Source organism: Choristoneura fumiferana, chromosome 16, assembly GCF_025370935.1.
Source record: "Choristoneura fumiferana chromosome 16, NRCan_CFum_1, whole genome shotgun sequence".
Lineage (NCBI taxonomy): Eukaryota > Metazoa > Arthropoda > Insecta > Lepidoptera > Tortricidae > Choristoneura > Choristoneura fumiferana.
The window spans coordinates 16,313,856-16,332,484 of record NC_133487.1 but is presented as its reverse complement, the minus strand read 5'-3'; the positions used below and the strand labels follow the sequence as shown (position 1 = coordinate 16,332,484).

At 41.2% G+C, this 18,629-nt stretch overlaps 1 protein-coding gene across 1 annotated transcript; it reads left to right on the top strand.

Moving 5' to 3' along the window:
• The first annotated feature begins 935 nt into the window (after window positions 1-935).
• On the top strand, window positions 936-18,475 carry LOC141436593 (uncharacterized). The gene is made up of 13 exons (XM_074099590.1): window positions 936-1,180; window positions 1,325-2,341; window positions 5,994-6,120; window positions 6,242-6,471; window positions 6,979-7,127; window positions 8,298-8,850; window positions 8,989-9,118; window positions 9,198-9,510; window positions 10,332-10,416; window positions 10,797-10,931; window positions 11,488-11,566; window positions 12,330-12,500; window positions 13,015-18,475. The coding sequence occupies exons 2-13, from the start codon at window positions 1,521-1,523 to the stop codon at window positions 13,285-13,287; spliced, it is 3,066 nt and encodes a 1,021-aa protein (XP_073955691.1). The 5' UTR covers window positions 936-1,180; window positions 1,325-1,520; the 3' UTR covers window positions 13,288-18,475.
• The last annotated feature ends 154 nt before the right edge of the window (window positions 18,476-18,629 follow it).

Genomic DNA, 18,629 nt, shown 5'->3' with positions numbered 1-18,629 from the left:
TGCCATGAAAAATATACGAACGAAATTTCACTAACTTATTTTGCTCTTTTATTAGCAAAGCCATTATTATTGTAGTCATTTAGAAAATTAGATTATTGAATGAACCCCCATCAAATTAAAATAAGAACTCGCTCGCTGTAGGTACTTAGTGCAGTGCGTTTTGGGATCGGAAGTTCATCACGTGACATTTGCGTTCCTTTCTTTGTGCTGTGCTGAGAAAAAATAATAATATGCACAATGGAGCACGTGTTGCGTTTAGCGGAACGTCTGTCTGTAGTGCGTTTTGATGTGGATACTTTATCTTATGTTTCGATGCAATCCTTTGGATTCCAAGTAAATATTGAAAGCAGTAATATTTTTTTATGAATTAAGTATTCTTAGTTAACCGACTTCATTTATAATATAGTTTCATATATTTTTTATATAATTTTTAACTCTGAATTTTAGTTTCGCGTTTCGCTTAGACTGTTAGTCTGTTGACATTAGATAAACTAAACGCCGTACACCGGAATTCAATTCATTGCTCTTTTAAATTGATAAAATTTATTCAACTTCCAATTAACATTATCTTTAGCTGTTAATTCGTGTACGTTTGTATTAGTTTTAAAACCTTTTAGTTGTTGTTTTATCAGTCTTGCTACAAATTTCATCATAATTTCAAAAATAAGACGTCAGGCGTAACTTCAACAAGCGTGGTTCGAGAAAAAGGTAAACATTTAGGAACTTATTAAATAATGAAGTATCCTAGTTAAACTAAAATATATCCTAAATTAAATTTAATGAAATTTGTGACTAGCGAGCTAGGTTATCTTGTCCGGAGTTCCTTCGCTTTAAAATTATATTTTATTTGGGTTTGATTTGACTTTACCGCGCAAGTACTAGACTCAAGGACATACTAGCCATCTCTTTTTAACAAGTCTGTCTTTGTACGCTAACCGCGGCGTACGTTTCGTCACTGGAATAAGAGTCGGATTGTTTTCTGTCCTCATTCCGCCATTATTATTTAAAAAATCATCATTGTTTTATTTTCGTGCTCTGTGTTATTCATTCTACAGTGCAAAGTGATGTTATCCAATGACTAGTGCTCTCTAAAGTGTTAAAGTTTCTCGTTTCCTGTTCGATTATCATACCGCTCGGACAGAAACAAGCAACTACGATCAGCTTGCCCATTCTTTATCACGTGGGTCAAATTTCGAATTCTGAAGCTACGGCTTTGTATTTTTTTCGTGGTTTGTGTTTATCATTCAATGAGAATCGGTGTTGATGATACATCGGTCGCACGTACTAAGACCGGCTTGTAATCGTTATAAACGTTGTATTTCAGGGGCGCGCCGGTCTGGCTTCGCGTTTCCGCCAGAGAATGGTGGATCCGGCGGGCGATTGACGACAATAATGCTCCAATCGGATTTTGGTGGATTGAAGTGTAGTGCAGTGACAGTGTCGTGAGGTTGTGCGGGTGTGTTCCGGGTTATATAAGGGCGCGATGAGCGAGGTGCGGTGGAGGGTGTGAAGGGCGGGTGATGGCGCCGGGCCCCCGGCCGCCCGCAGCCGTGGCCGCGCCGGAGCCCGACTACGCCCTGTCGCTCTCGCCGTGCGACCGGGCGCTCGCGTCCGAAGATCTCGCTCCCATGGACGACGACATGGGGCTCCAGGAGCAGCCTAACCTGGCTAAAGACTCCCAGGAGATGGAGCAGATCCTTAATGATCTGAACAGCTCCGATCTAGGGCAAGCAGACATCCTGCAAGCCCTTAAAACATTGGAGACTGGTGATATGCTATCCACTGGGGACCCTGACTCCATTTTTCCTCTATCTGGCTTTGATATGGCCGAGACTGCAGACTCTGAAGGGGATCTAACAGAGGAGAAAATGAGACAGACTCAGATCCGTTTGGAACGCAGATGTGCATTTTTACAAAGAAGAATGAGGATGTTACAAGCTAAGATTCTTGGTAAAAGAGTATCTGAAGAGGTAGCTCATACTTTTGATAAGGCTATGCGTGGTGCTCGTAAAGATGGAGGTGGAAGACCCATGGGGATGAAAGCTTTTGTAAAGAAAATTGAAACTACAGCTGCATTACAAGCCAGTGCTTCCTCTCGGTCAGTTGTTGGTCCAAAATACTACAAAGCAGGAACATCTACTGGGGATGCATCACGGTCTGCATCTATAGGGATACCATCAGGAACTCTTGCAGGCCTAGAGGATACAGCAGGAGCCCTTCGTTCTCATGTTTCTGCCATCAAACATGCCCTGGACTCCGATGCCACTGCATCATCTTCTGGTGCAGAGAGTAATGATGAAGCTGTGGTTTACAACAATCCTCTTCAACAACATATGCCTATGTAAGTTCTTATTAAATAATGTTTGTTCTGCTCTGCGAATTGGTATAATTTATACATTAAATTTTGTTCTAATCTTGGTATATTGCTTTTAAACCTTATGCGTGATGCCTTAAATTAAATAGCGGTAAGGGGAGGAATTTGAAAAAAAACCTGTGACAGTACCTTTGTACACCCCCTAACTAGACAATTGCATAAAAAAGTTGCATAAACACTTTTGACAATTAATTTGTAAGCATTTTTGAGTTAATTTCCATGAGAATAGTAAGGAATGATACTTCAAGGGAACTGACTACACAATTATGATTTAGTAGCAACCAATTGGAGCCTTTTTACCCATTTCTTTGCATCTGCATCAGTATGATATGAATATAGTAAATAAGATGCGCAAGACTAGCATTGTAATGTGCACTGACTAATGACTGCTGTAATGAGTCATTGCTGGCTGACTTGTCATAGATTTTGTTAGTAAACATGCCAACTAAAGGCTTGCAAAATCTAATCAGCATACAAAAATGATTAACATCTTATTTCTGATGACTTGGGTTATTTATTTCATACACAGAAGCATAGTTACTGGTTTTCTTGATCTTAGTACAACAGAGAAGTTTGGATATATTTTAGATATATTTTTAGCTATCCCTTCTGCTTTCTTGTACACATTGTTTGGTCAGCGATGCTGTTTCCGTCACTAGTTACAAGCTAGTTCAGTCACAAGAGAAAGTGTTGCTGATACAATGCTTGAATAAGATGCAGAATTTTAATGATATTTATATCGGTTCTGATATTTCGATGCACTTGCATACATCATAATCACGGGTAGGCTGAAGAAATTTGGGTCCACCCATGATCAAGATACATACAACAGCACAGCATCTAAATTTTGAGAGATCATTAAAGGTCAGAAAAGTATGTTCTAATAGAGCATAATGAAGTAATGCAGAGAAAGCAGTCTTTAATAATGAGATCAATAAGCAGCTCTATTAGACCTTGGTGACGGAGACGGAAGCCGTGGTGCCCTAGTGGTTTGACCTATCGCCTCTCAAGCAGAGAGTCGTGGGTTCAAACCCCAGCTTGCACCTCTGAGTTTTTCAAAATTCATGTGCGGAATTACATTTGAAATTTACCACGAGCTTTGCGGTGAAGGAAAACATTGTGAGAAAACCTGCACAAACCTGCGAAGCAATTCAATGGTGCGTGTGAAGTTCCCAATCCGCACTGGGCCCGCGTGGGAACTATGGCCCAAGCCCTCTTGTTCTGAGAGGAGGCCTGTGCCCAGCAGTGGGACGTATATAGGCTGCAATGATTAGACCTATCTGACCACAAACCTGACTTGCACAAATTGGAGCTTTCTTGAGTGAACTTTACTGAATCTTTATTGAAAGTGTATAAATTAGTAAAGCATCTTTATACCTACTAGAGAAAAAGTGAGTAGTAGGTTAAGAGCCTTTTACCTACCGTTAATGGTCAAAAGCAAAACTATGTATCTATCCGAAACACTCAAAAATATGTTACCTACCTCTGCCTAATTAATTACATCAGAATAAGAGTCTATGGTACATACTTTTGAATCACAGGACCTTTACTATTAATTATACAGTTGAGATTCAATTAAGCATGGAGATAGCACCTAGTTTGTGACCCTGGGAAGGTTATAGGATAGTATTTATCCCATGAAATTTAATAGATTCTGTGGGTGCATGATAAACAAATTTTTTACAAACAAAGTCATGGGCAAATTCTAGTAAATTTATATTTTTATGCTCGACTGTAGGTAGGTAAGAGGCCATACCATGCTTCAAACATGTTGAATATCCATTTATGTTACAGAAGCTGGACTAAATAATTAAGTGGATTAACCTTTCCAACCCTCCTTTACTGGGCTAGAAACTAAATAACTAATGTAACAACTTGTTATTAATCAACTTTTAATCAAGTACATTTTATCAGGTACTTTGTAGACCAATATTATGTCAGAGCATTATCAACTGACATAATGTTTCAGACTTTTCATAATTATGCTTTAGCACTAATCAGTGCAAAATTTAATTATCTTTTTCTATTTCTATCTATTATTTGAGACAGAAGAGGCTAGAGTGCAGGGTTTTTCTACCTTCCACTTTCGAAAGGTTAAGTCGGTATGGTAGGTATTGCATCATACCATACAGCAAACTTGCTTACTGTTTCATAACAATTTCAGGTGATCTGGGATTAGTCCAGATCCAATTTTAAAACATGTGATCTCATGACACGTTGTAACTTGTTATGTTTGAGACCTTGAACATTATTCTCTTCTCTATAGTATAGTTGGCTACTTTTATGGTTTACCTTGACATGCTATGGTTATATTATGTTTGATGTGTACATGCTTTTAGATAACACAATTGTATTCCCTGGAGACTTTTAAACTCAGTAAAACCTAGATTGCAAATTGCAATGTAGTCATTTGGCAAAATATATAGGGAGTCCATTTATCCATGGAGATAGTTCCATAATGAGGTGTTAAAATTTATCAACTTTGTAAGTTTGATATACTTACTACCATTCTGAATTTTTTCAAATTTTTCCACCCACTGGTTTAGATTTTAGAGGAGGGGGACGCTCGATTTTAATGTTAATTGGCATTTTAAAGTTGAATATTTTGCAAAAGAATCACTGAGTCGAAAAATCGTTTTAGCGACCTCCTAATCCAACGATACCCCACACTACAAGGTTGGATGAGAAAAAAAATCACCCCCACTACGTCTATGGGAGGTACTCAAAAAAAAATTTTTTTTTCAATTTTTTATTATACAATTTTGTCGGCATAGTTTACATAGATATCCGTGCAAAATTACTGCTTTCTAGCATTGAAAGTCCCTGAGCAAAGCCGGGGACGGACAGCCAGACAGACATGGCAAAACTATAAGGGTTCCGTTTTTGCCATTTTGGCTACGGAACCCTAAAAACATTGAAAAGTGATTTCATTGAATGAGTTGATTATTTTTAACTTCACTCTACAAACCTGCCCATATAAATAAATGGACTCCATATTTTACCAAATTTTCAGCTAAGAACAAAATTATTTTACAACAGACTTCATAAATTCGTGAGGTCATTGACTCTGTACACATTATTATCTGTTTACACTCTCACATGCAAGACTCGATACCTATGTATGTTCCTATGAATCATTTGCGCCATTAGCTAAATGGTAATTTATAGTTTTGGAGATCTTTGACCTTTTCATAAATATTTTCTTTCGCACTTTGTACAGGCAGATGAAAAAGTTGTTTTGAATTTTAATGCTCATTACTGGTTAATTTGAACTGTTTGTTAAGGGATAATGGGTAACATATTCGAGTGCAACCAGAGCTGCAGGACATGTTGGAGCCTCTTGGCAATATCATATATAAAATCATCCACTCTCTTCAACTAACAGCATTAAAAATATGTATTTGTCATTACAAATTTTTCACTAAAATTTTCTCTACGGAACATTAATGTCTTTTGTATGCCCCTGGGGCCATTAGCTGATTCTGCGCTAGTCTTAGGGCTTATGATTAATCTGACCCTAAGCACAGCTGTCATTTCTGTCATCCCAACTAAAACCCCACTGCTGCACAACCCCTCAGAATGATGGTGCTTGCTCAAGTGAATTTAATTTTATTTACAGTGAGAAGCGTGCATTGTGGTCCTGGCAGCGCGCCCGCGCGTCCATCGCGTCCCGCTGGTGCTGGCTACAGGCACAGGTCCAAGAGTTGGAGTATAAGATTCGACAGCATAACGACCTGCACAAACAGGTAACAACACGTCCTCGCCGCGCCACACCGCTCCGCCACCGCTGTCAGTGTTGTAAAAATCACGAATTTTTAAAAAACATTGTTTCAGTTTTTAAACTCAATTACCCCTAATTCTCCCCAGGTCCGCGAAGCCAAAGGCCCGGTGCAGTTCGAGGGCGAGCCTCCGCAACCGCAGCCGTCTGCCTACGAAGGCCTACTGCCGGGGGCGCGGGAGTTTCCCGAGGGCCCGGAGTCCGAAACCTGCGCCCGCCACCGTCCGCTGCGACGCGAGACGTTCAAGAAGAGGAAACTGCTGCAGATGCATAATCTGCACATTGCTACCAATAAGGCTGCGAAACCGGCTGATATTCAGTGAGTTTGAAAGATTTTTCATTTTTATAATAGGAGCTGATGATTTGTGGGCGAGTTGATAATGAAGCGAACACGCGACGATTTCGCCGCGAGTGTGCAATAAAACGTCCTGATTGTTGTACAAAAAAATACCAAATATTATATTGAGCTACCTATGTAAATAGGCATAGGCTATACTACTATAATACCATTTGGACCGTAACAACAAAAGAAATATGGAAAAGAAAAACATAAACAACATACGCCAGGCCACGCCAACCACCGTAATAATTCATTCATGATTTGGTAATGGCAGAGCTTTTCTCTTATGTTAGTATCACTTCATGTAAAAAGCAGCTGGTCTAAGTAGCAATTAGACTAAAAAGCAACTGGTCTAAGTAGTAAGTGGTCTAAGAAACTGGCCTGAGTAGCAAGTGGTCTAAGAAGCAACTAGTTCAAGTAGCAAGCGGTCTAAGAAGCATCTGGTGTAAGTAGTACAAGGGCACTAACCCGTTCTTTTCCCCCCAGCTGCAGCTGCTCGTACCCGGCGGAGAGCTGCGCGGTGTGCACGGGCCGCGCGTCGCCCACGCAGCCGCAGCCGCCGCCGCCGCCGCCGCCGCCCGCCGGCCTGGCGCGCATCGACCCCGGCTACCATCCAGTGCTGAGCGACCTCAAAGGTGAGACTCGTTCAATTTTTACTCGTGAAATGTTTGTCATGGTATGTAGATGATTATTAACCCCCGACGCAAAAAGAGGGGTTTTATAAGTTTGACCGCTATGTGTGTCTGTATGTCTGTGTGTCTGTCTGTGGCACCGTAGCTCTGAAACGGGTGAACTGATTTTAATGCGGTTTTTTTTATTTGTAAGCAGGGTTTCTAGCGATGGTTCTTATCTTCTTAAAATCAGTCTTATCAAAATCGGTTCAACTGTTTTTGAGATATTGAACTTTGAAGTGACAATGTCGGAGGTTTTCCAACTTTTTGTTGGTTAGGTTAGGTTATAAGCTCCCTATATGACCGAAATGAAGTGTAACCGTGAATCATTAGAAACTGTTATTTAATACTAGCGTTTACCCGCAAGTTCGTACTCGTAAACCATTAGATCGGGCAGTTGAATTGAATTCTCAAAAATTATAACATGGTCTTCATTGACTAGTCCAGTACTATTGTACTAGAAGCAACTGTGCCATATGATTCTGAATCCCATGGTAGTTAGCAGACTTTTATAACACTCTAAATTTCAATTGCCTATCTACTTTAAGTTTTACAAATACTTAAAATACATAATTTTTTCTATTCACTCCATTACTTATCAAAATCGTATCCTAGAGTTTTACGTCCTGTAGAAACGAGAGATGACGCTGTTTAGGTTGGAAATTGTACTCCCCAATTTTTGTATATACTAGACACGCGGCAGCGTGCGTGACCCAGCTAAGTTTAAAGAAAAAGAAATTGGTGATGGAGCCGTGTACATATTTACACAAACCATTTCAAGCTACTTTTTACCTCTTCACTTCTTCTTTTTGTCTCATAGACCAGTTTCAAAGTTTTACTGTTTAGATAGACTCTACTATAATCCTAAAACCCCTCCAATGCGGTTCCCGTCTGGTCACCCGTGGTGAACCCGTACCACTTTGAGAGCCTCATGTGTAATGTATGGGTGAGATTCAGACGTGCCTCAATCTGCTCACGTGTCGGCGCTGTGCTCGCTGTATATTTCTAAAACCCCCAATTTATTTTACGCCAACGTTTTCCTACGTCTGGTCTCCCTTGGACAGTCTAAGTTGGACTCCTGGTGGACCCGGAGCACTTTGAGGGCGTCATGTGTGACGTATGTGTGTGTTCCAGACGTGCCTCGTTCTTCGCACATGTCGGCGCTGTGCTCGCTGCGCTGGTTCCGCGCGCGCGTCTGCTCGTCGTGCCGCGGCGCGCACTCGGCGCCGCCGCCGCGCGCGCACAAGCCGCCGCCGCCGCGCTCGCGCCCAAGCCGCCCCGCCGACCAACCAGTGAGTACCACCACCACCACCACCACCACCACCACCACCACGCGCGCGCACTCGGCGCCGCCGCCGCGCGCGCACAAGCCGCCGCCGCCGCGCCTCGCGCCCAAGCCGCCCCGCCGACCAACCAGTGAGTACCACCACCACCACCACCACCACCACCACCACCACCACCACCTTACCGCGGCGCGCACTCGGCGCCGCCGCCGCGCGCGCACAAGCCGCCGCCGCCGCGCCTCGCGCCCAAGCCGCCCCGCCGACCAACCAGTGACCACCACCACCACCACCACCACCACCACCACCACCACCACCTTACCGCGGCGCGCACTCGGCGCCGCCGCCGCGCGCGCACAAGCCGCCGCCGCCGCGCCTCGCGCCCAAGCCGCCCCGCCGACCAACCAGTGAGTACCACCACCACCACCACCACCACCACCACCACCACCACCACCTTACCGCGGCGCGCACTCGGCGCCGCCGCCGCGCGCGCACAAGCCGCCGCCGCCGCGCCTCGCGCCCAAGCCGCCCCGCCGACCAACCAGTGAGTACCACCACCACCACCACCACCACCACCACACACCACCTTACCGCGGCGCGCACTCGGCGCCGCCGCCGCGCGCGCACAAGCCGCCGCCGCCGCGCCTCGCGCCAAGCCGCCCCGCCGACCAACCAGTGAGTACCACCACCACCACCACCACCACCACCACCTTACCGCGGCGCGCACTCGGCGCCGCCGCCGCGCGCGCACAAGCCGCCGCCGCCGCGCCTCGCGCCCAAGCCGCCCCGCCGACCAACAGTGAGTACCACCACCACCACCACCACCACCACCACACCACCACCTTACCGCGGCGCGCACTCGGCGCCGCCGCCGCGCGCGCACAAGCCGCCGCCGCCGCGCCTCGCGCCCAAGCCGCCCCGCCGACCAACCAGTGAGTACCACCACCACCACCACCACCACCCACCACCACCACCACCTTACCGCGGCGCGCACTCGGCGCCGCCGCCGCGCGCGCACAAGCCGCCGCCGCCGCGCCTCGCGCCCAAGCCGCCCCGCCGACCAACCAGTGAGTACCACCACCACCACCACCACCACGCCGCCAGTTACCAAAAATAGTACATTATTGTACAGGCTGGAAACTAAGCAATAGGTGAACGAGTTAGTTTGAAGGCCGACCCTACAGGGGAGGCCTTTGATAATACGAGTTCATCTATTGCACTTTTGGCCGATACTAAACATGGTGATTTTCAAGACCAACGCGAGGAATAAAAAAAACTTTTTCACACCTCTCCTTCAGAAAAGTAACTTTTCCTCCCTGGCGACAGGGAGCAAAGTGCAACTTTTCTGTTCAAGGCTTTTCTAAGTGTTTTATTGCAAATGTCATTTTTTGAAGTTGATAATTATAAAACCACGCCATTTATGTGCTGGTTGTTCTTTAATAATATTTAGAATTATTTTTTTAAGTTTATTAATGCTCGGTGTGAAAGTTGTATGAGCCACTCGGAGCAAAATTATTTCGTCTTGAGCGTTAACGCTTGAATCCCTCATTACGCTCAGGATTCTACTTTAGAATCCCTTGCTACGCTCAGGATTCTATTGTAGAATCCTTCGCTACATTCTGGATTCATTTACGCCCTCGCCGTAAATACACCATTTTGCTCCCTTGTGACACAAATAACTATTATCACAAAACAAACAATAACAATCCAAAGACTGTGTTGCTCCGACTGATTTTAGTTTTTCTCGTGACAGATTTTTTTTTAAGAGAGTCCGTTCTTAGTGGTCAGTACCCAAAACCACATAATATTGTGTACAATTATTTATTTTTTTGTGTGTGAGTGAAGCACCGTTTTTTTTTTCCTTAACCCATATAATTGAAATTTTCAGGATTGAAAAGAGGACGACCGCCTTTATCTAGAAAAATTAAAGAGAGGAAACAATCAGAAGAAACTGTTACTTCTACTCATGACAGGTAAGATACACTGTAATCTTATGGCACATTACCTGCATTAATATCTGCCACCTTGGAGCGTGCAATAATATCTAACACGTTTTACGGGCCGGCCCTAGAAATAGAGTCGTATAGGATATTTTATGCACGCTTTGTTGTGTCAGGTATTGGTGTTTTTGAATGTATTCTGCTTTGCGCTGTTCATCATTCCAGCCTTTTTTACGTCCCACTGCTGGGCACAGGCCTCCTCTCTGAATAAGAGGGCTTGGGCCGTAGTTCCCGCTTGCGCCAGGCCACTTCCCAGGGTCAAACCACTCGGCCACCATAGCTTCTACGTGGATTGGAGCTTATAAATTTAAGTTAATTTCATGAACATAATTAATTAGTATGTTTGTCTGCAGAAGCCGCGGCCGGACGAGCACGGAGTCCCGCGCGCGCGCCGCGTCCTTCGACATCGACAACATCGTGATACCGCAGAGCGTCGCCGCCAGCACAAGGCCTGAGATACTGCACTACAAAGAGATACAGACACCCAAGTCAGTTACCTTCTTAAATTCACACACGCCCGGTTCACATTTATCTGTCGTGTTGTGTCGTGATGCTCTCTCTCTCTCTCTCTCTCTCTCTCTCTCTCTCTCTCTCTTTCTCTCTCTTTATGCTTGTGATGCTGCGACACAACATAAGTCGTAACAACACACTGCATCAGCTAAATGTGAACGCAACCTATACAATTATAAAATGATATTCTGATGCGTCACGACACAAAACGACAGATTTTGCTTTCGTTTCTGAACTCAAGGTGTTTTTTATAAGAAAGTGAAACCACAAATAAATGTAAATGTGTATTTGATACATTTCTCGCTCGCTGTCACTTGCTGGAGTGAAATGTAACTTTTGTGCCTCTTAGACTGTATGTAACAAGGTGTTTCTTAGGCGTAGTTACGCGTAAGGCCATTGAAGAAGTATTTTTACACCTATTTGAGCCACCAGCCCACTTGTGGTATTTTAAGACTACAAATTTCGCAGCAAATTTCGTAAAAACAATTTTATTCCAACTAAAAAGTTATTTGTTTTATCGACTTTGTCCCACAGGTGGCGAGTGATGGAGATGTCAGACATACGCCTCAACAATGGTGTGTCTAAGTCGAGACGGATGTCCCTCGAGAGCGAGGTACGATCGATATTTGATTTAAAAAAAAAAAAAACATATTTTAGCTTTCCATTTCGGAATGGACCAATTGGAATGGGAAGTGCCTCATTTTTGCTTTTCAGGATTAAAAACTTCCCTATCTAGGGGTAAAATATGTAATTGTAATGAAATCCTTTTTTTCTGCTTCAATACCTTTAAAAACATGTGAAAAAAGAGAAAGTTTTTGGAAGGCTGTGAAATCAATTGATTGTGCGTGATCAAAACTATTTGACAGGCTTTTATTTAACTTGCCATGTATATATGTAACCGGTCAAATCTTGCAACTGAATTTTGACCTACTTCCAGGGGTCAGATTTACTTAAAATTTGGCATACTTATGTTATGTAAATCTGGTGACAATACAATAATCTGGCAGTTACATCTTCGTAGTCCGGCCAGTCCTTACTGATTAGTGGCATCGACTTAAAATTTGGTACGGAAATATTGTTTAGCCTCCTGGGTCCTGACGTTTTTTAACAACTTAAGACCTAGACGTGGTTGACCTGCTTTGTTATTTTTGATATTATTTCAAAAGTCTTAGAATTCTTTATTCAATGACCAATTTGTACTTTATAAAGTACATTCGGCCGTTATTCTTAGTGTTAATTAGTCCTTTATAAAGTACGCGAGGACCCAGGAGGTTAGATGACCATGCAAGCGCAGTAAACAAAAAGTAGTCAGTTGCAAGTCGGCAAAAAAAGCTAGTAGTTGTTTTTGTTTAAACTTATTTCATGATCATTGTTAGGAAGAAGACGTGTCAGACGTGGCGGTGCACGCCCGGCACGCGCGGAGCGAGGCGCGCGAGCGGGGACGCTACCTCGGCCAGCGCCGCTCGCGCCGCGACCAGAGCCTCGCCGCGCCGCCGCCCCCGCCCCCGCCGCCACCGCCGCCCTCGCCCTCGCCGCCCGCGCACGAGGCTAGTACTGTCATTAACAAAGCAATTTGTGTAGCCTTAACTGCCTAATTTTAGTAATAGATGTTGGTCTTCTTGAATTATTGAACACAGTCCCTGTTTTGTTCTTAATTCCTCTACCTACATCCCGGATATGTCCAGCAGATACCAACAATTTTCCTTTTGAAACGGTTTGTGGTTGAAATTTTATATTGAGTAATACAAACAAAACCGGTCGTCAAAATAATACGTATTTTGATCTGAAAACGATATTTAATTTTGCTTATGCTGTGATACATTGTTGTGCCTAAGACTTACCGTCTTATTCTCCGGAGCCTCAGATAGCTTACCCTACATCACCTTCCGAAAGTGCACTTCTCTTATTCTGTTCGAATGAATAAATCCATTACATAAAATATCAGGAACTTCTCAGATTGTGAGAAACAGACCCTTAATTTTGCCATCAGGAACATTTCACTAACGCTTTCTTTATCCTTATTCTGACCAACCCATACTAACAATTTGCTTAATATTCCAGACGGTGCGACCATACTCGCCGCGCCGCTTCCCCCTCCCGGAAGACACGTACGTAGACATGCTCGCGAGCATGCCTTTAGGGTACCGCCCTACCAGCCCGGACCCCTTACCTCCCACCATCGAGGAATACGAACAAGAGCACGAAATCATCGAGGATGAAGACAGTCCGCTCTCACCTTTATCCCCGGCTGCCTTCGAGGGAGACGACCCGGACGACGTCGAGTGGGATCCTAGTAGTGAGAAGGCTGAGAGGCGGAAAAGCGGGTTTAGGTGAAAGTGTGTGTGATATGTGTATGATGGCTGCCCCATGAGATATGGGATTTGAAGATAGTGGTGATTATTCGAAGACAGCAGTAATATCTCATTGACTTAGAGCTGATAGTCTGAGAAGCGAGTCCTGGCACAAGGTATAGTAAACCTTGTATTTTCAACCCTAAATATCAGTCCGGAAGCAGCAATTTATATGAAAATTGAATTGTGACAATTGTAAAACTGGGTATTCATATTTGTACGAATATGCGAACCAACAAGATATTGTAGGACGATATTTTTTTAATTTGCCGCCACTCCTTGCCCCAGGACTTGCTTGTCGAACAGTACACACTAGGTCCTAGTGACTAGGAATTTAAAAGCGTACGATTTAAATGCGAGGTTAAAGTTCTTAAAGCCCGAAACCATGAGATCCGAATGTGATGTTGATGTACACATGCCGACAGCCTTTTTTTAATGTGTGCTGAACGTCTTTATTCATAAAACAATCGTTTTCTAAGCGCGCTTTTATAAACGTCCAAAGTGTACCAGCTTTTATGGGTAACAGTTAAATATTTGCTTGTATCTTAGGATAGACATCCATAAATTCCTCTCTCAAGGTATCCAAAAATGAGGGTTTACATTGTTTATTGTATGTTCTAATTAAATGGGAGTATTAGTTTCCGTTGCATTTACTCTCATCTTATTGCTTGAGTAGCGTTAACTATTCCAAAGTTATGCATGCTTTTTAAAACGGCTTCATGGGGCTGCCGAGTTGACGTATTATCTGTGTGAAAATGAGTGCAAGTGTTAATTTTAATGAAGTAAAATGTTTAATGATAAGTTAAAAAGAAAACTTTTGTCAGTGGGTCTTGAAATAGTAGTTAATTTACATCACCAAACGGATTGTTATGATTGTAATAGTTATGATGAACCTGTGACAAATTCTTTTGGGCCCCGTATGGAACTAGTCTATTCATCCTTCCGTATCTAATCATGTAAACAAACGGGATGTCACAGGTGATAATAGACAATGACTAGTGATTGGAAAAGTCGATAAAATATACATAAAACGTAACCGATTATTTTGCTATTAACATAAGTAAATCAGTAAGCAAACCAAGTCGTCAGAAATATCACAAAAAGGGCACCCGTGACGTGTGCACGACATCAAGCCAAGTAGCGAAACGAATGACATTTCTAGATTCAACTCTTTTTATTTTACTTGTTATTATTTCCTCTAGTGGAAAAGGCAAAGGTTGAACACCACCTTTTTTAAGTTTCAACTCTATATGAAATGACGTTTAGCGTAACCATAAACACCTACACACTGTCCGTGTCCGTCCTTGTTTAAAATAAATATTGAAATCAACGACAACAATTCCGAGTAATTATTAGGATTTATTTCAATGCATTTTCCGACATCTCTGCATTAAGTATTAACCTGTCCTCTCCCAGAGGCACAAATTTGTGCCCAAATTCCTTTGATCCTGTTATCCTGGGAGATGACAGATTAATTGCCCCATTTATCCATATCGATAAGTTGTCGTTTCCCATCAATATGATCATAGACAATCTATACATTGCAATGGCAGATATTTTTGAGGTTATTCATTCGTTCCTTCGATTATTGAAGGCAATCTTATTAGAAATGATATTTTATATACGATATTCCTAAAGACAAAACTGCGAAAATCGAAATTTATAATGTACAAAATTCCTAAAGATACATGTTCAATGTTCAGTTGACCTACGTTTAAAATTATGTAATGTACAACTGCTGGTACATGAAAATCCTAACGACGTTTATCCTACGTTCATTTAACCCACGTTTGAAATGTGTAATGTATAAAATTGCTAATACATGGTAATTCTAATGACAATTGTATTTCGTGGCAAAGTCGACGGAGCTCCGATGCAGTACTAACATGACCTAACCTATTTACCTAAACATAACAATCTACGTAAATGTAACCAGTCAAGGCCTATAATTTTATTGTTTTGTGTAATGATTTTTGAAGAATTGTCATTAGACTTTTTGTACATAGAATTTCAAAGTATTTTGTACTTAGGAATATTGATTTTCGAAAAGAAGGCCATTCGATGTAAAGTGTATTATTAGGAATTACGTACATTATAAATTTTGATTTTAGCAGTTTTGTCTTTAGGAATACCATACTTAGAAATTTTGATTTTCGAAATTTTGCTATGGAGCCGTAGAATTCATATTTCGAAACTTTTGATCATCTTAGCCACTCCGAAATATATGATGGCGACTGTACCTAATTTTCTGGAACCTAAAATGACAATATTAGTGACCAATTACATTACGGAAACCTCTTTGTAGTTGTAACTATTTGGCCACTTTCAGTGCTGGTTACGTACGGGGAATAAGGTTTAATAACAAACTTTTAAAATTCCCTTATTATTCCAACAATAGGATACCTATAAGTTTGCAATTTGCCTTCGTGAATCACATGCTAGAAAATAATCACATAACTGCAGTCCCGAGCATAACAAAATGGGCAGATACCTGAATTCCTTAGCAGATAATTTATTTTACGCGCCAGGACAGTGATATCCAAGTTCCTAACACACTTGGGATTTAATCACGCCCATATTGTTATAATTACAGAGCTTGTGAATAATGTACTTCTATCGTACTTTGTCGGATAAGTTCGTATTTATCTTGCTTTCTCGATAAGATGGCAAAACATTATTCTGTACTATTACATCTGTCTGTATTATTACATCTGTACCTATGATTTTGGGCCATATTTGTTGGGGACCTAGACTCATGACTGGTCAATAAAAATAAAATAATAGGCGCGATTAAGTCCAGGGTGTTAACAACTCATGTCGTAATAACAGTTTAAAAGCTATTTCCTGTTGTTGGTAGCATAGTTTGTCACATTTTGTTCACAGTTTAAATATTCTACACATTTTTGAAGTGATTCTTCACTGAAATTATGAATGATGACTACGCTGACCTGCTACAAATGCAAGATTTGCTTAAAAATTGACATCTTGCTAATATTGTTGGGTTATTCTTGAATTGTTAAAATTTTGGTTTACGCTTGTTTATACCATTAATAATTTTATATACGTTTGGTGAATTGACTATTGATATTTTTAAGAGTTGTTGCTTAAGGGATACCTTAATTACTGTCGTTACAAGTCCCAAACTCGTGAAGCTTTATTGACTGTAAGATATAAAAGTAAATGTAACATTTTATATTGTATAGTCTTCGTTTGAATTGATTTCATAACAAGAGCAGAGCAATTTAAGCCTGGGACCTGTTAAAAGCCCTAGACAAACCACCTAGGAGCGTAAATGCTACACGTATAGACGCTTGTAGACAAATAGTTTATGAGAACTTATTATGTTTAAAAGTTCCTAACAAAATTGGCTTTTGAGACCATATAAGGTCAGGATGCTTTTGAACCTACTGCCGTACATTCCTTACCACCTTTAAACACATAAGTCATTGTTAGTCGTTACAATAATCGGGTGTATATTTAATATTTTTAAGCTCCACCATTTCAAGTTATTGTTGCTAACTCATAAATAATTTCGTCCTTTTGTCTCAATTTGTAATTGAGAGAAAAGAACGAAATTATTTTGACAAATAATACAGTCAAGTGTAAAACTATGTTTCATCGTATCAAAAATATACTGTAGGTTCTTACATCTTTGTGATATTGTATGTTTTATATTTTTGATTCGTTGAAGATACAAGTTTGTCATTCGACTACATGATGTTTAAGGCACGCAATGAGGCAAATAGAACACGTAAGTAATTTACACGTCTAAAAATCTGTTTTACAATTTGTTTTCACCCAACAACATTTTTATTGTATTTTATAACTCTTAAAAAAGATAAACTTTACTGATATGTATTCAATGTTTACGAAGCCACCGCTTCTTAGCTAAGATAGCCCTAAGACTGCCCGTATATCGCTAAGCGACTTGTAAATAATATATGAACAGGGCACTGAATAGTAACTAATAGACTGGCTACAAAATATTTGAATCTCTCTAAGAGAATACTATCTGTATCTAAATTCCTTTCATACAAAGAAATGTGATAACATTGGAGATTGCATGATGTGTGGTGTTGATTGTGACCCAGATTGATATAGAAGAAGGAATATAGTTTATTTGGTTAAAGCATAGATTAGTTGTTATTTTGGAAATTATTTTTTATTGAATGAATTACAAATAAACCACCGTACTTAAAGATGCTTGGTCGTAAATTGTCTAAAACCGTTGTATCGTAAAAAATACAGTAAAAAAAAAGCAATTTGTCCCACATTTGCGTGAATGGCAAACTGCAAGTAAAATAAAACTTGTTTGAATTATTTTGAACGTGGTGGTTTAATTTATACCAGGGAATGTTATCTTATAGTTAAACAAAGAAAGTCCTTCTTCTATTTCATCTTAGTGTAACATATTTAATAAAAATGCATTTGCTTGTGTCATAGTTTGTATAGATAGAGTGTGTGTACTGTTGCCATTGGATATATTTAATATTGCTTGATTTTAAAAAATATCAACAAGCCACATCACCTGTTGAAGTAAAACAGCTAATCAAATTGGAGACAAGTTGCTGGGCAAGTAGCCGTTGACTTGATTGGTTGATTTATAACACACATGTTGCATTTAGTGCCTTGTACGCTACTGTGAAAGTGTACACTTGTACCCGTAAGGCACTGAGCAAAGTCAAAAATGCAAACAGTGAATGCGTTCAAGTACCTAAATAATTAAAAGTAAGTGCACGAACGCACTATGCGGTTAACCGCGCGGTTTTAATGTGTCGTCCCTCTTCAAAGTATCGCTTGAGAAAGCGAGCGCGCTAAAGCTAAAACCGCGCGGTAGCCGAGTAGTGCGTACGTAGCCTCAGTGCATTCCAATGTATCTAATGGCAACTAGATAAATTTATGATTGGTAATAATTGGCCAGGTTCGGCTATGAATTTGTAATAAATAATAATCAATTCATGATTTATTCGTGACGCGTGTGTTTACTTGTTTGATAAGTTTTGAAGTTGTCTAGAACGAACTTGGTCAGTGTGATGGATTGTTTTGTTTGGAAGGGAAGCCAAAGCCTTCTTGTTATTATAAAAGTAGTTTAAGGGACGCCTCAACTCGAGCGCGAGGCTTGAGAATACAAAATGTCTTGTATAGTATAAAAAATAAACGTTAAAAATTCAGTCACTTTGTTTTTTTTCTTCCGATACAGCTAACGTGGCTAACACATAAATTTGAATACTTCAAAAAAATTGTAAACATTCCAATATTGACATATTTGTCGCAGAGCGTAAAATACGGGTTATTTGCGGTAGTTCTTTTGGCTGGAAGAACTAT

Coding starts and splice junctions, on each gene's coding strand:
- LOC141436593 (XM_074099590.1), top strand. CDS start 1,521: ATGGCGCCGGGCCCCCGGCCGCCCGCAGCCGTGGCCGCGCCGGAGCCC. Junction 8,851..8,988: donor GCCGCCCCGCCGACCAACCA/GTGAGTACCACC, acceptor CCGACCAACCAG/TGAGTACCACCACCACCACC. Junction 12,501..13,014: donor CCTCGCCGCCCGCGCACGAG/GCTAGTACTGTC, acceptor TTAATATTCCAG/ACGGTGCGACCATACTCGCC.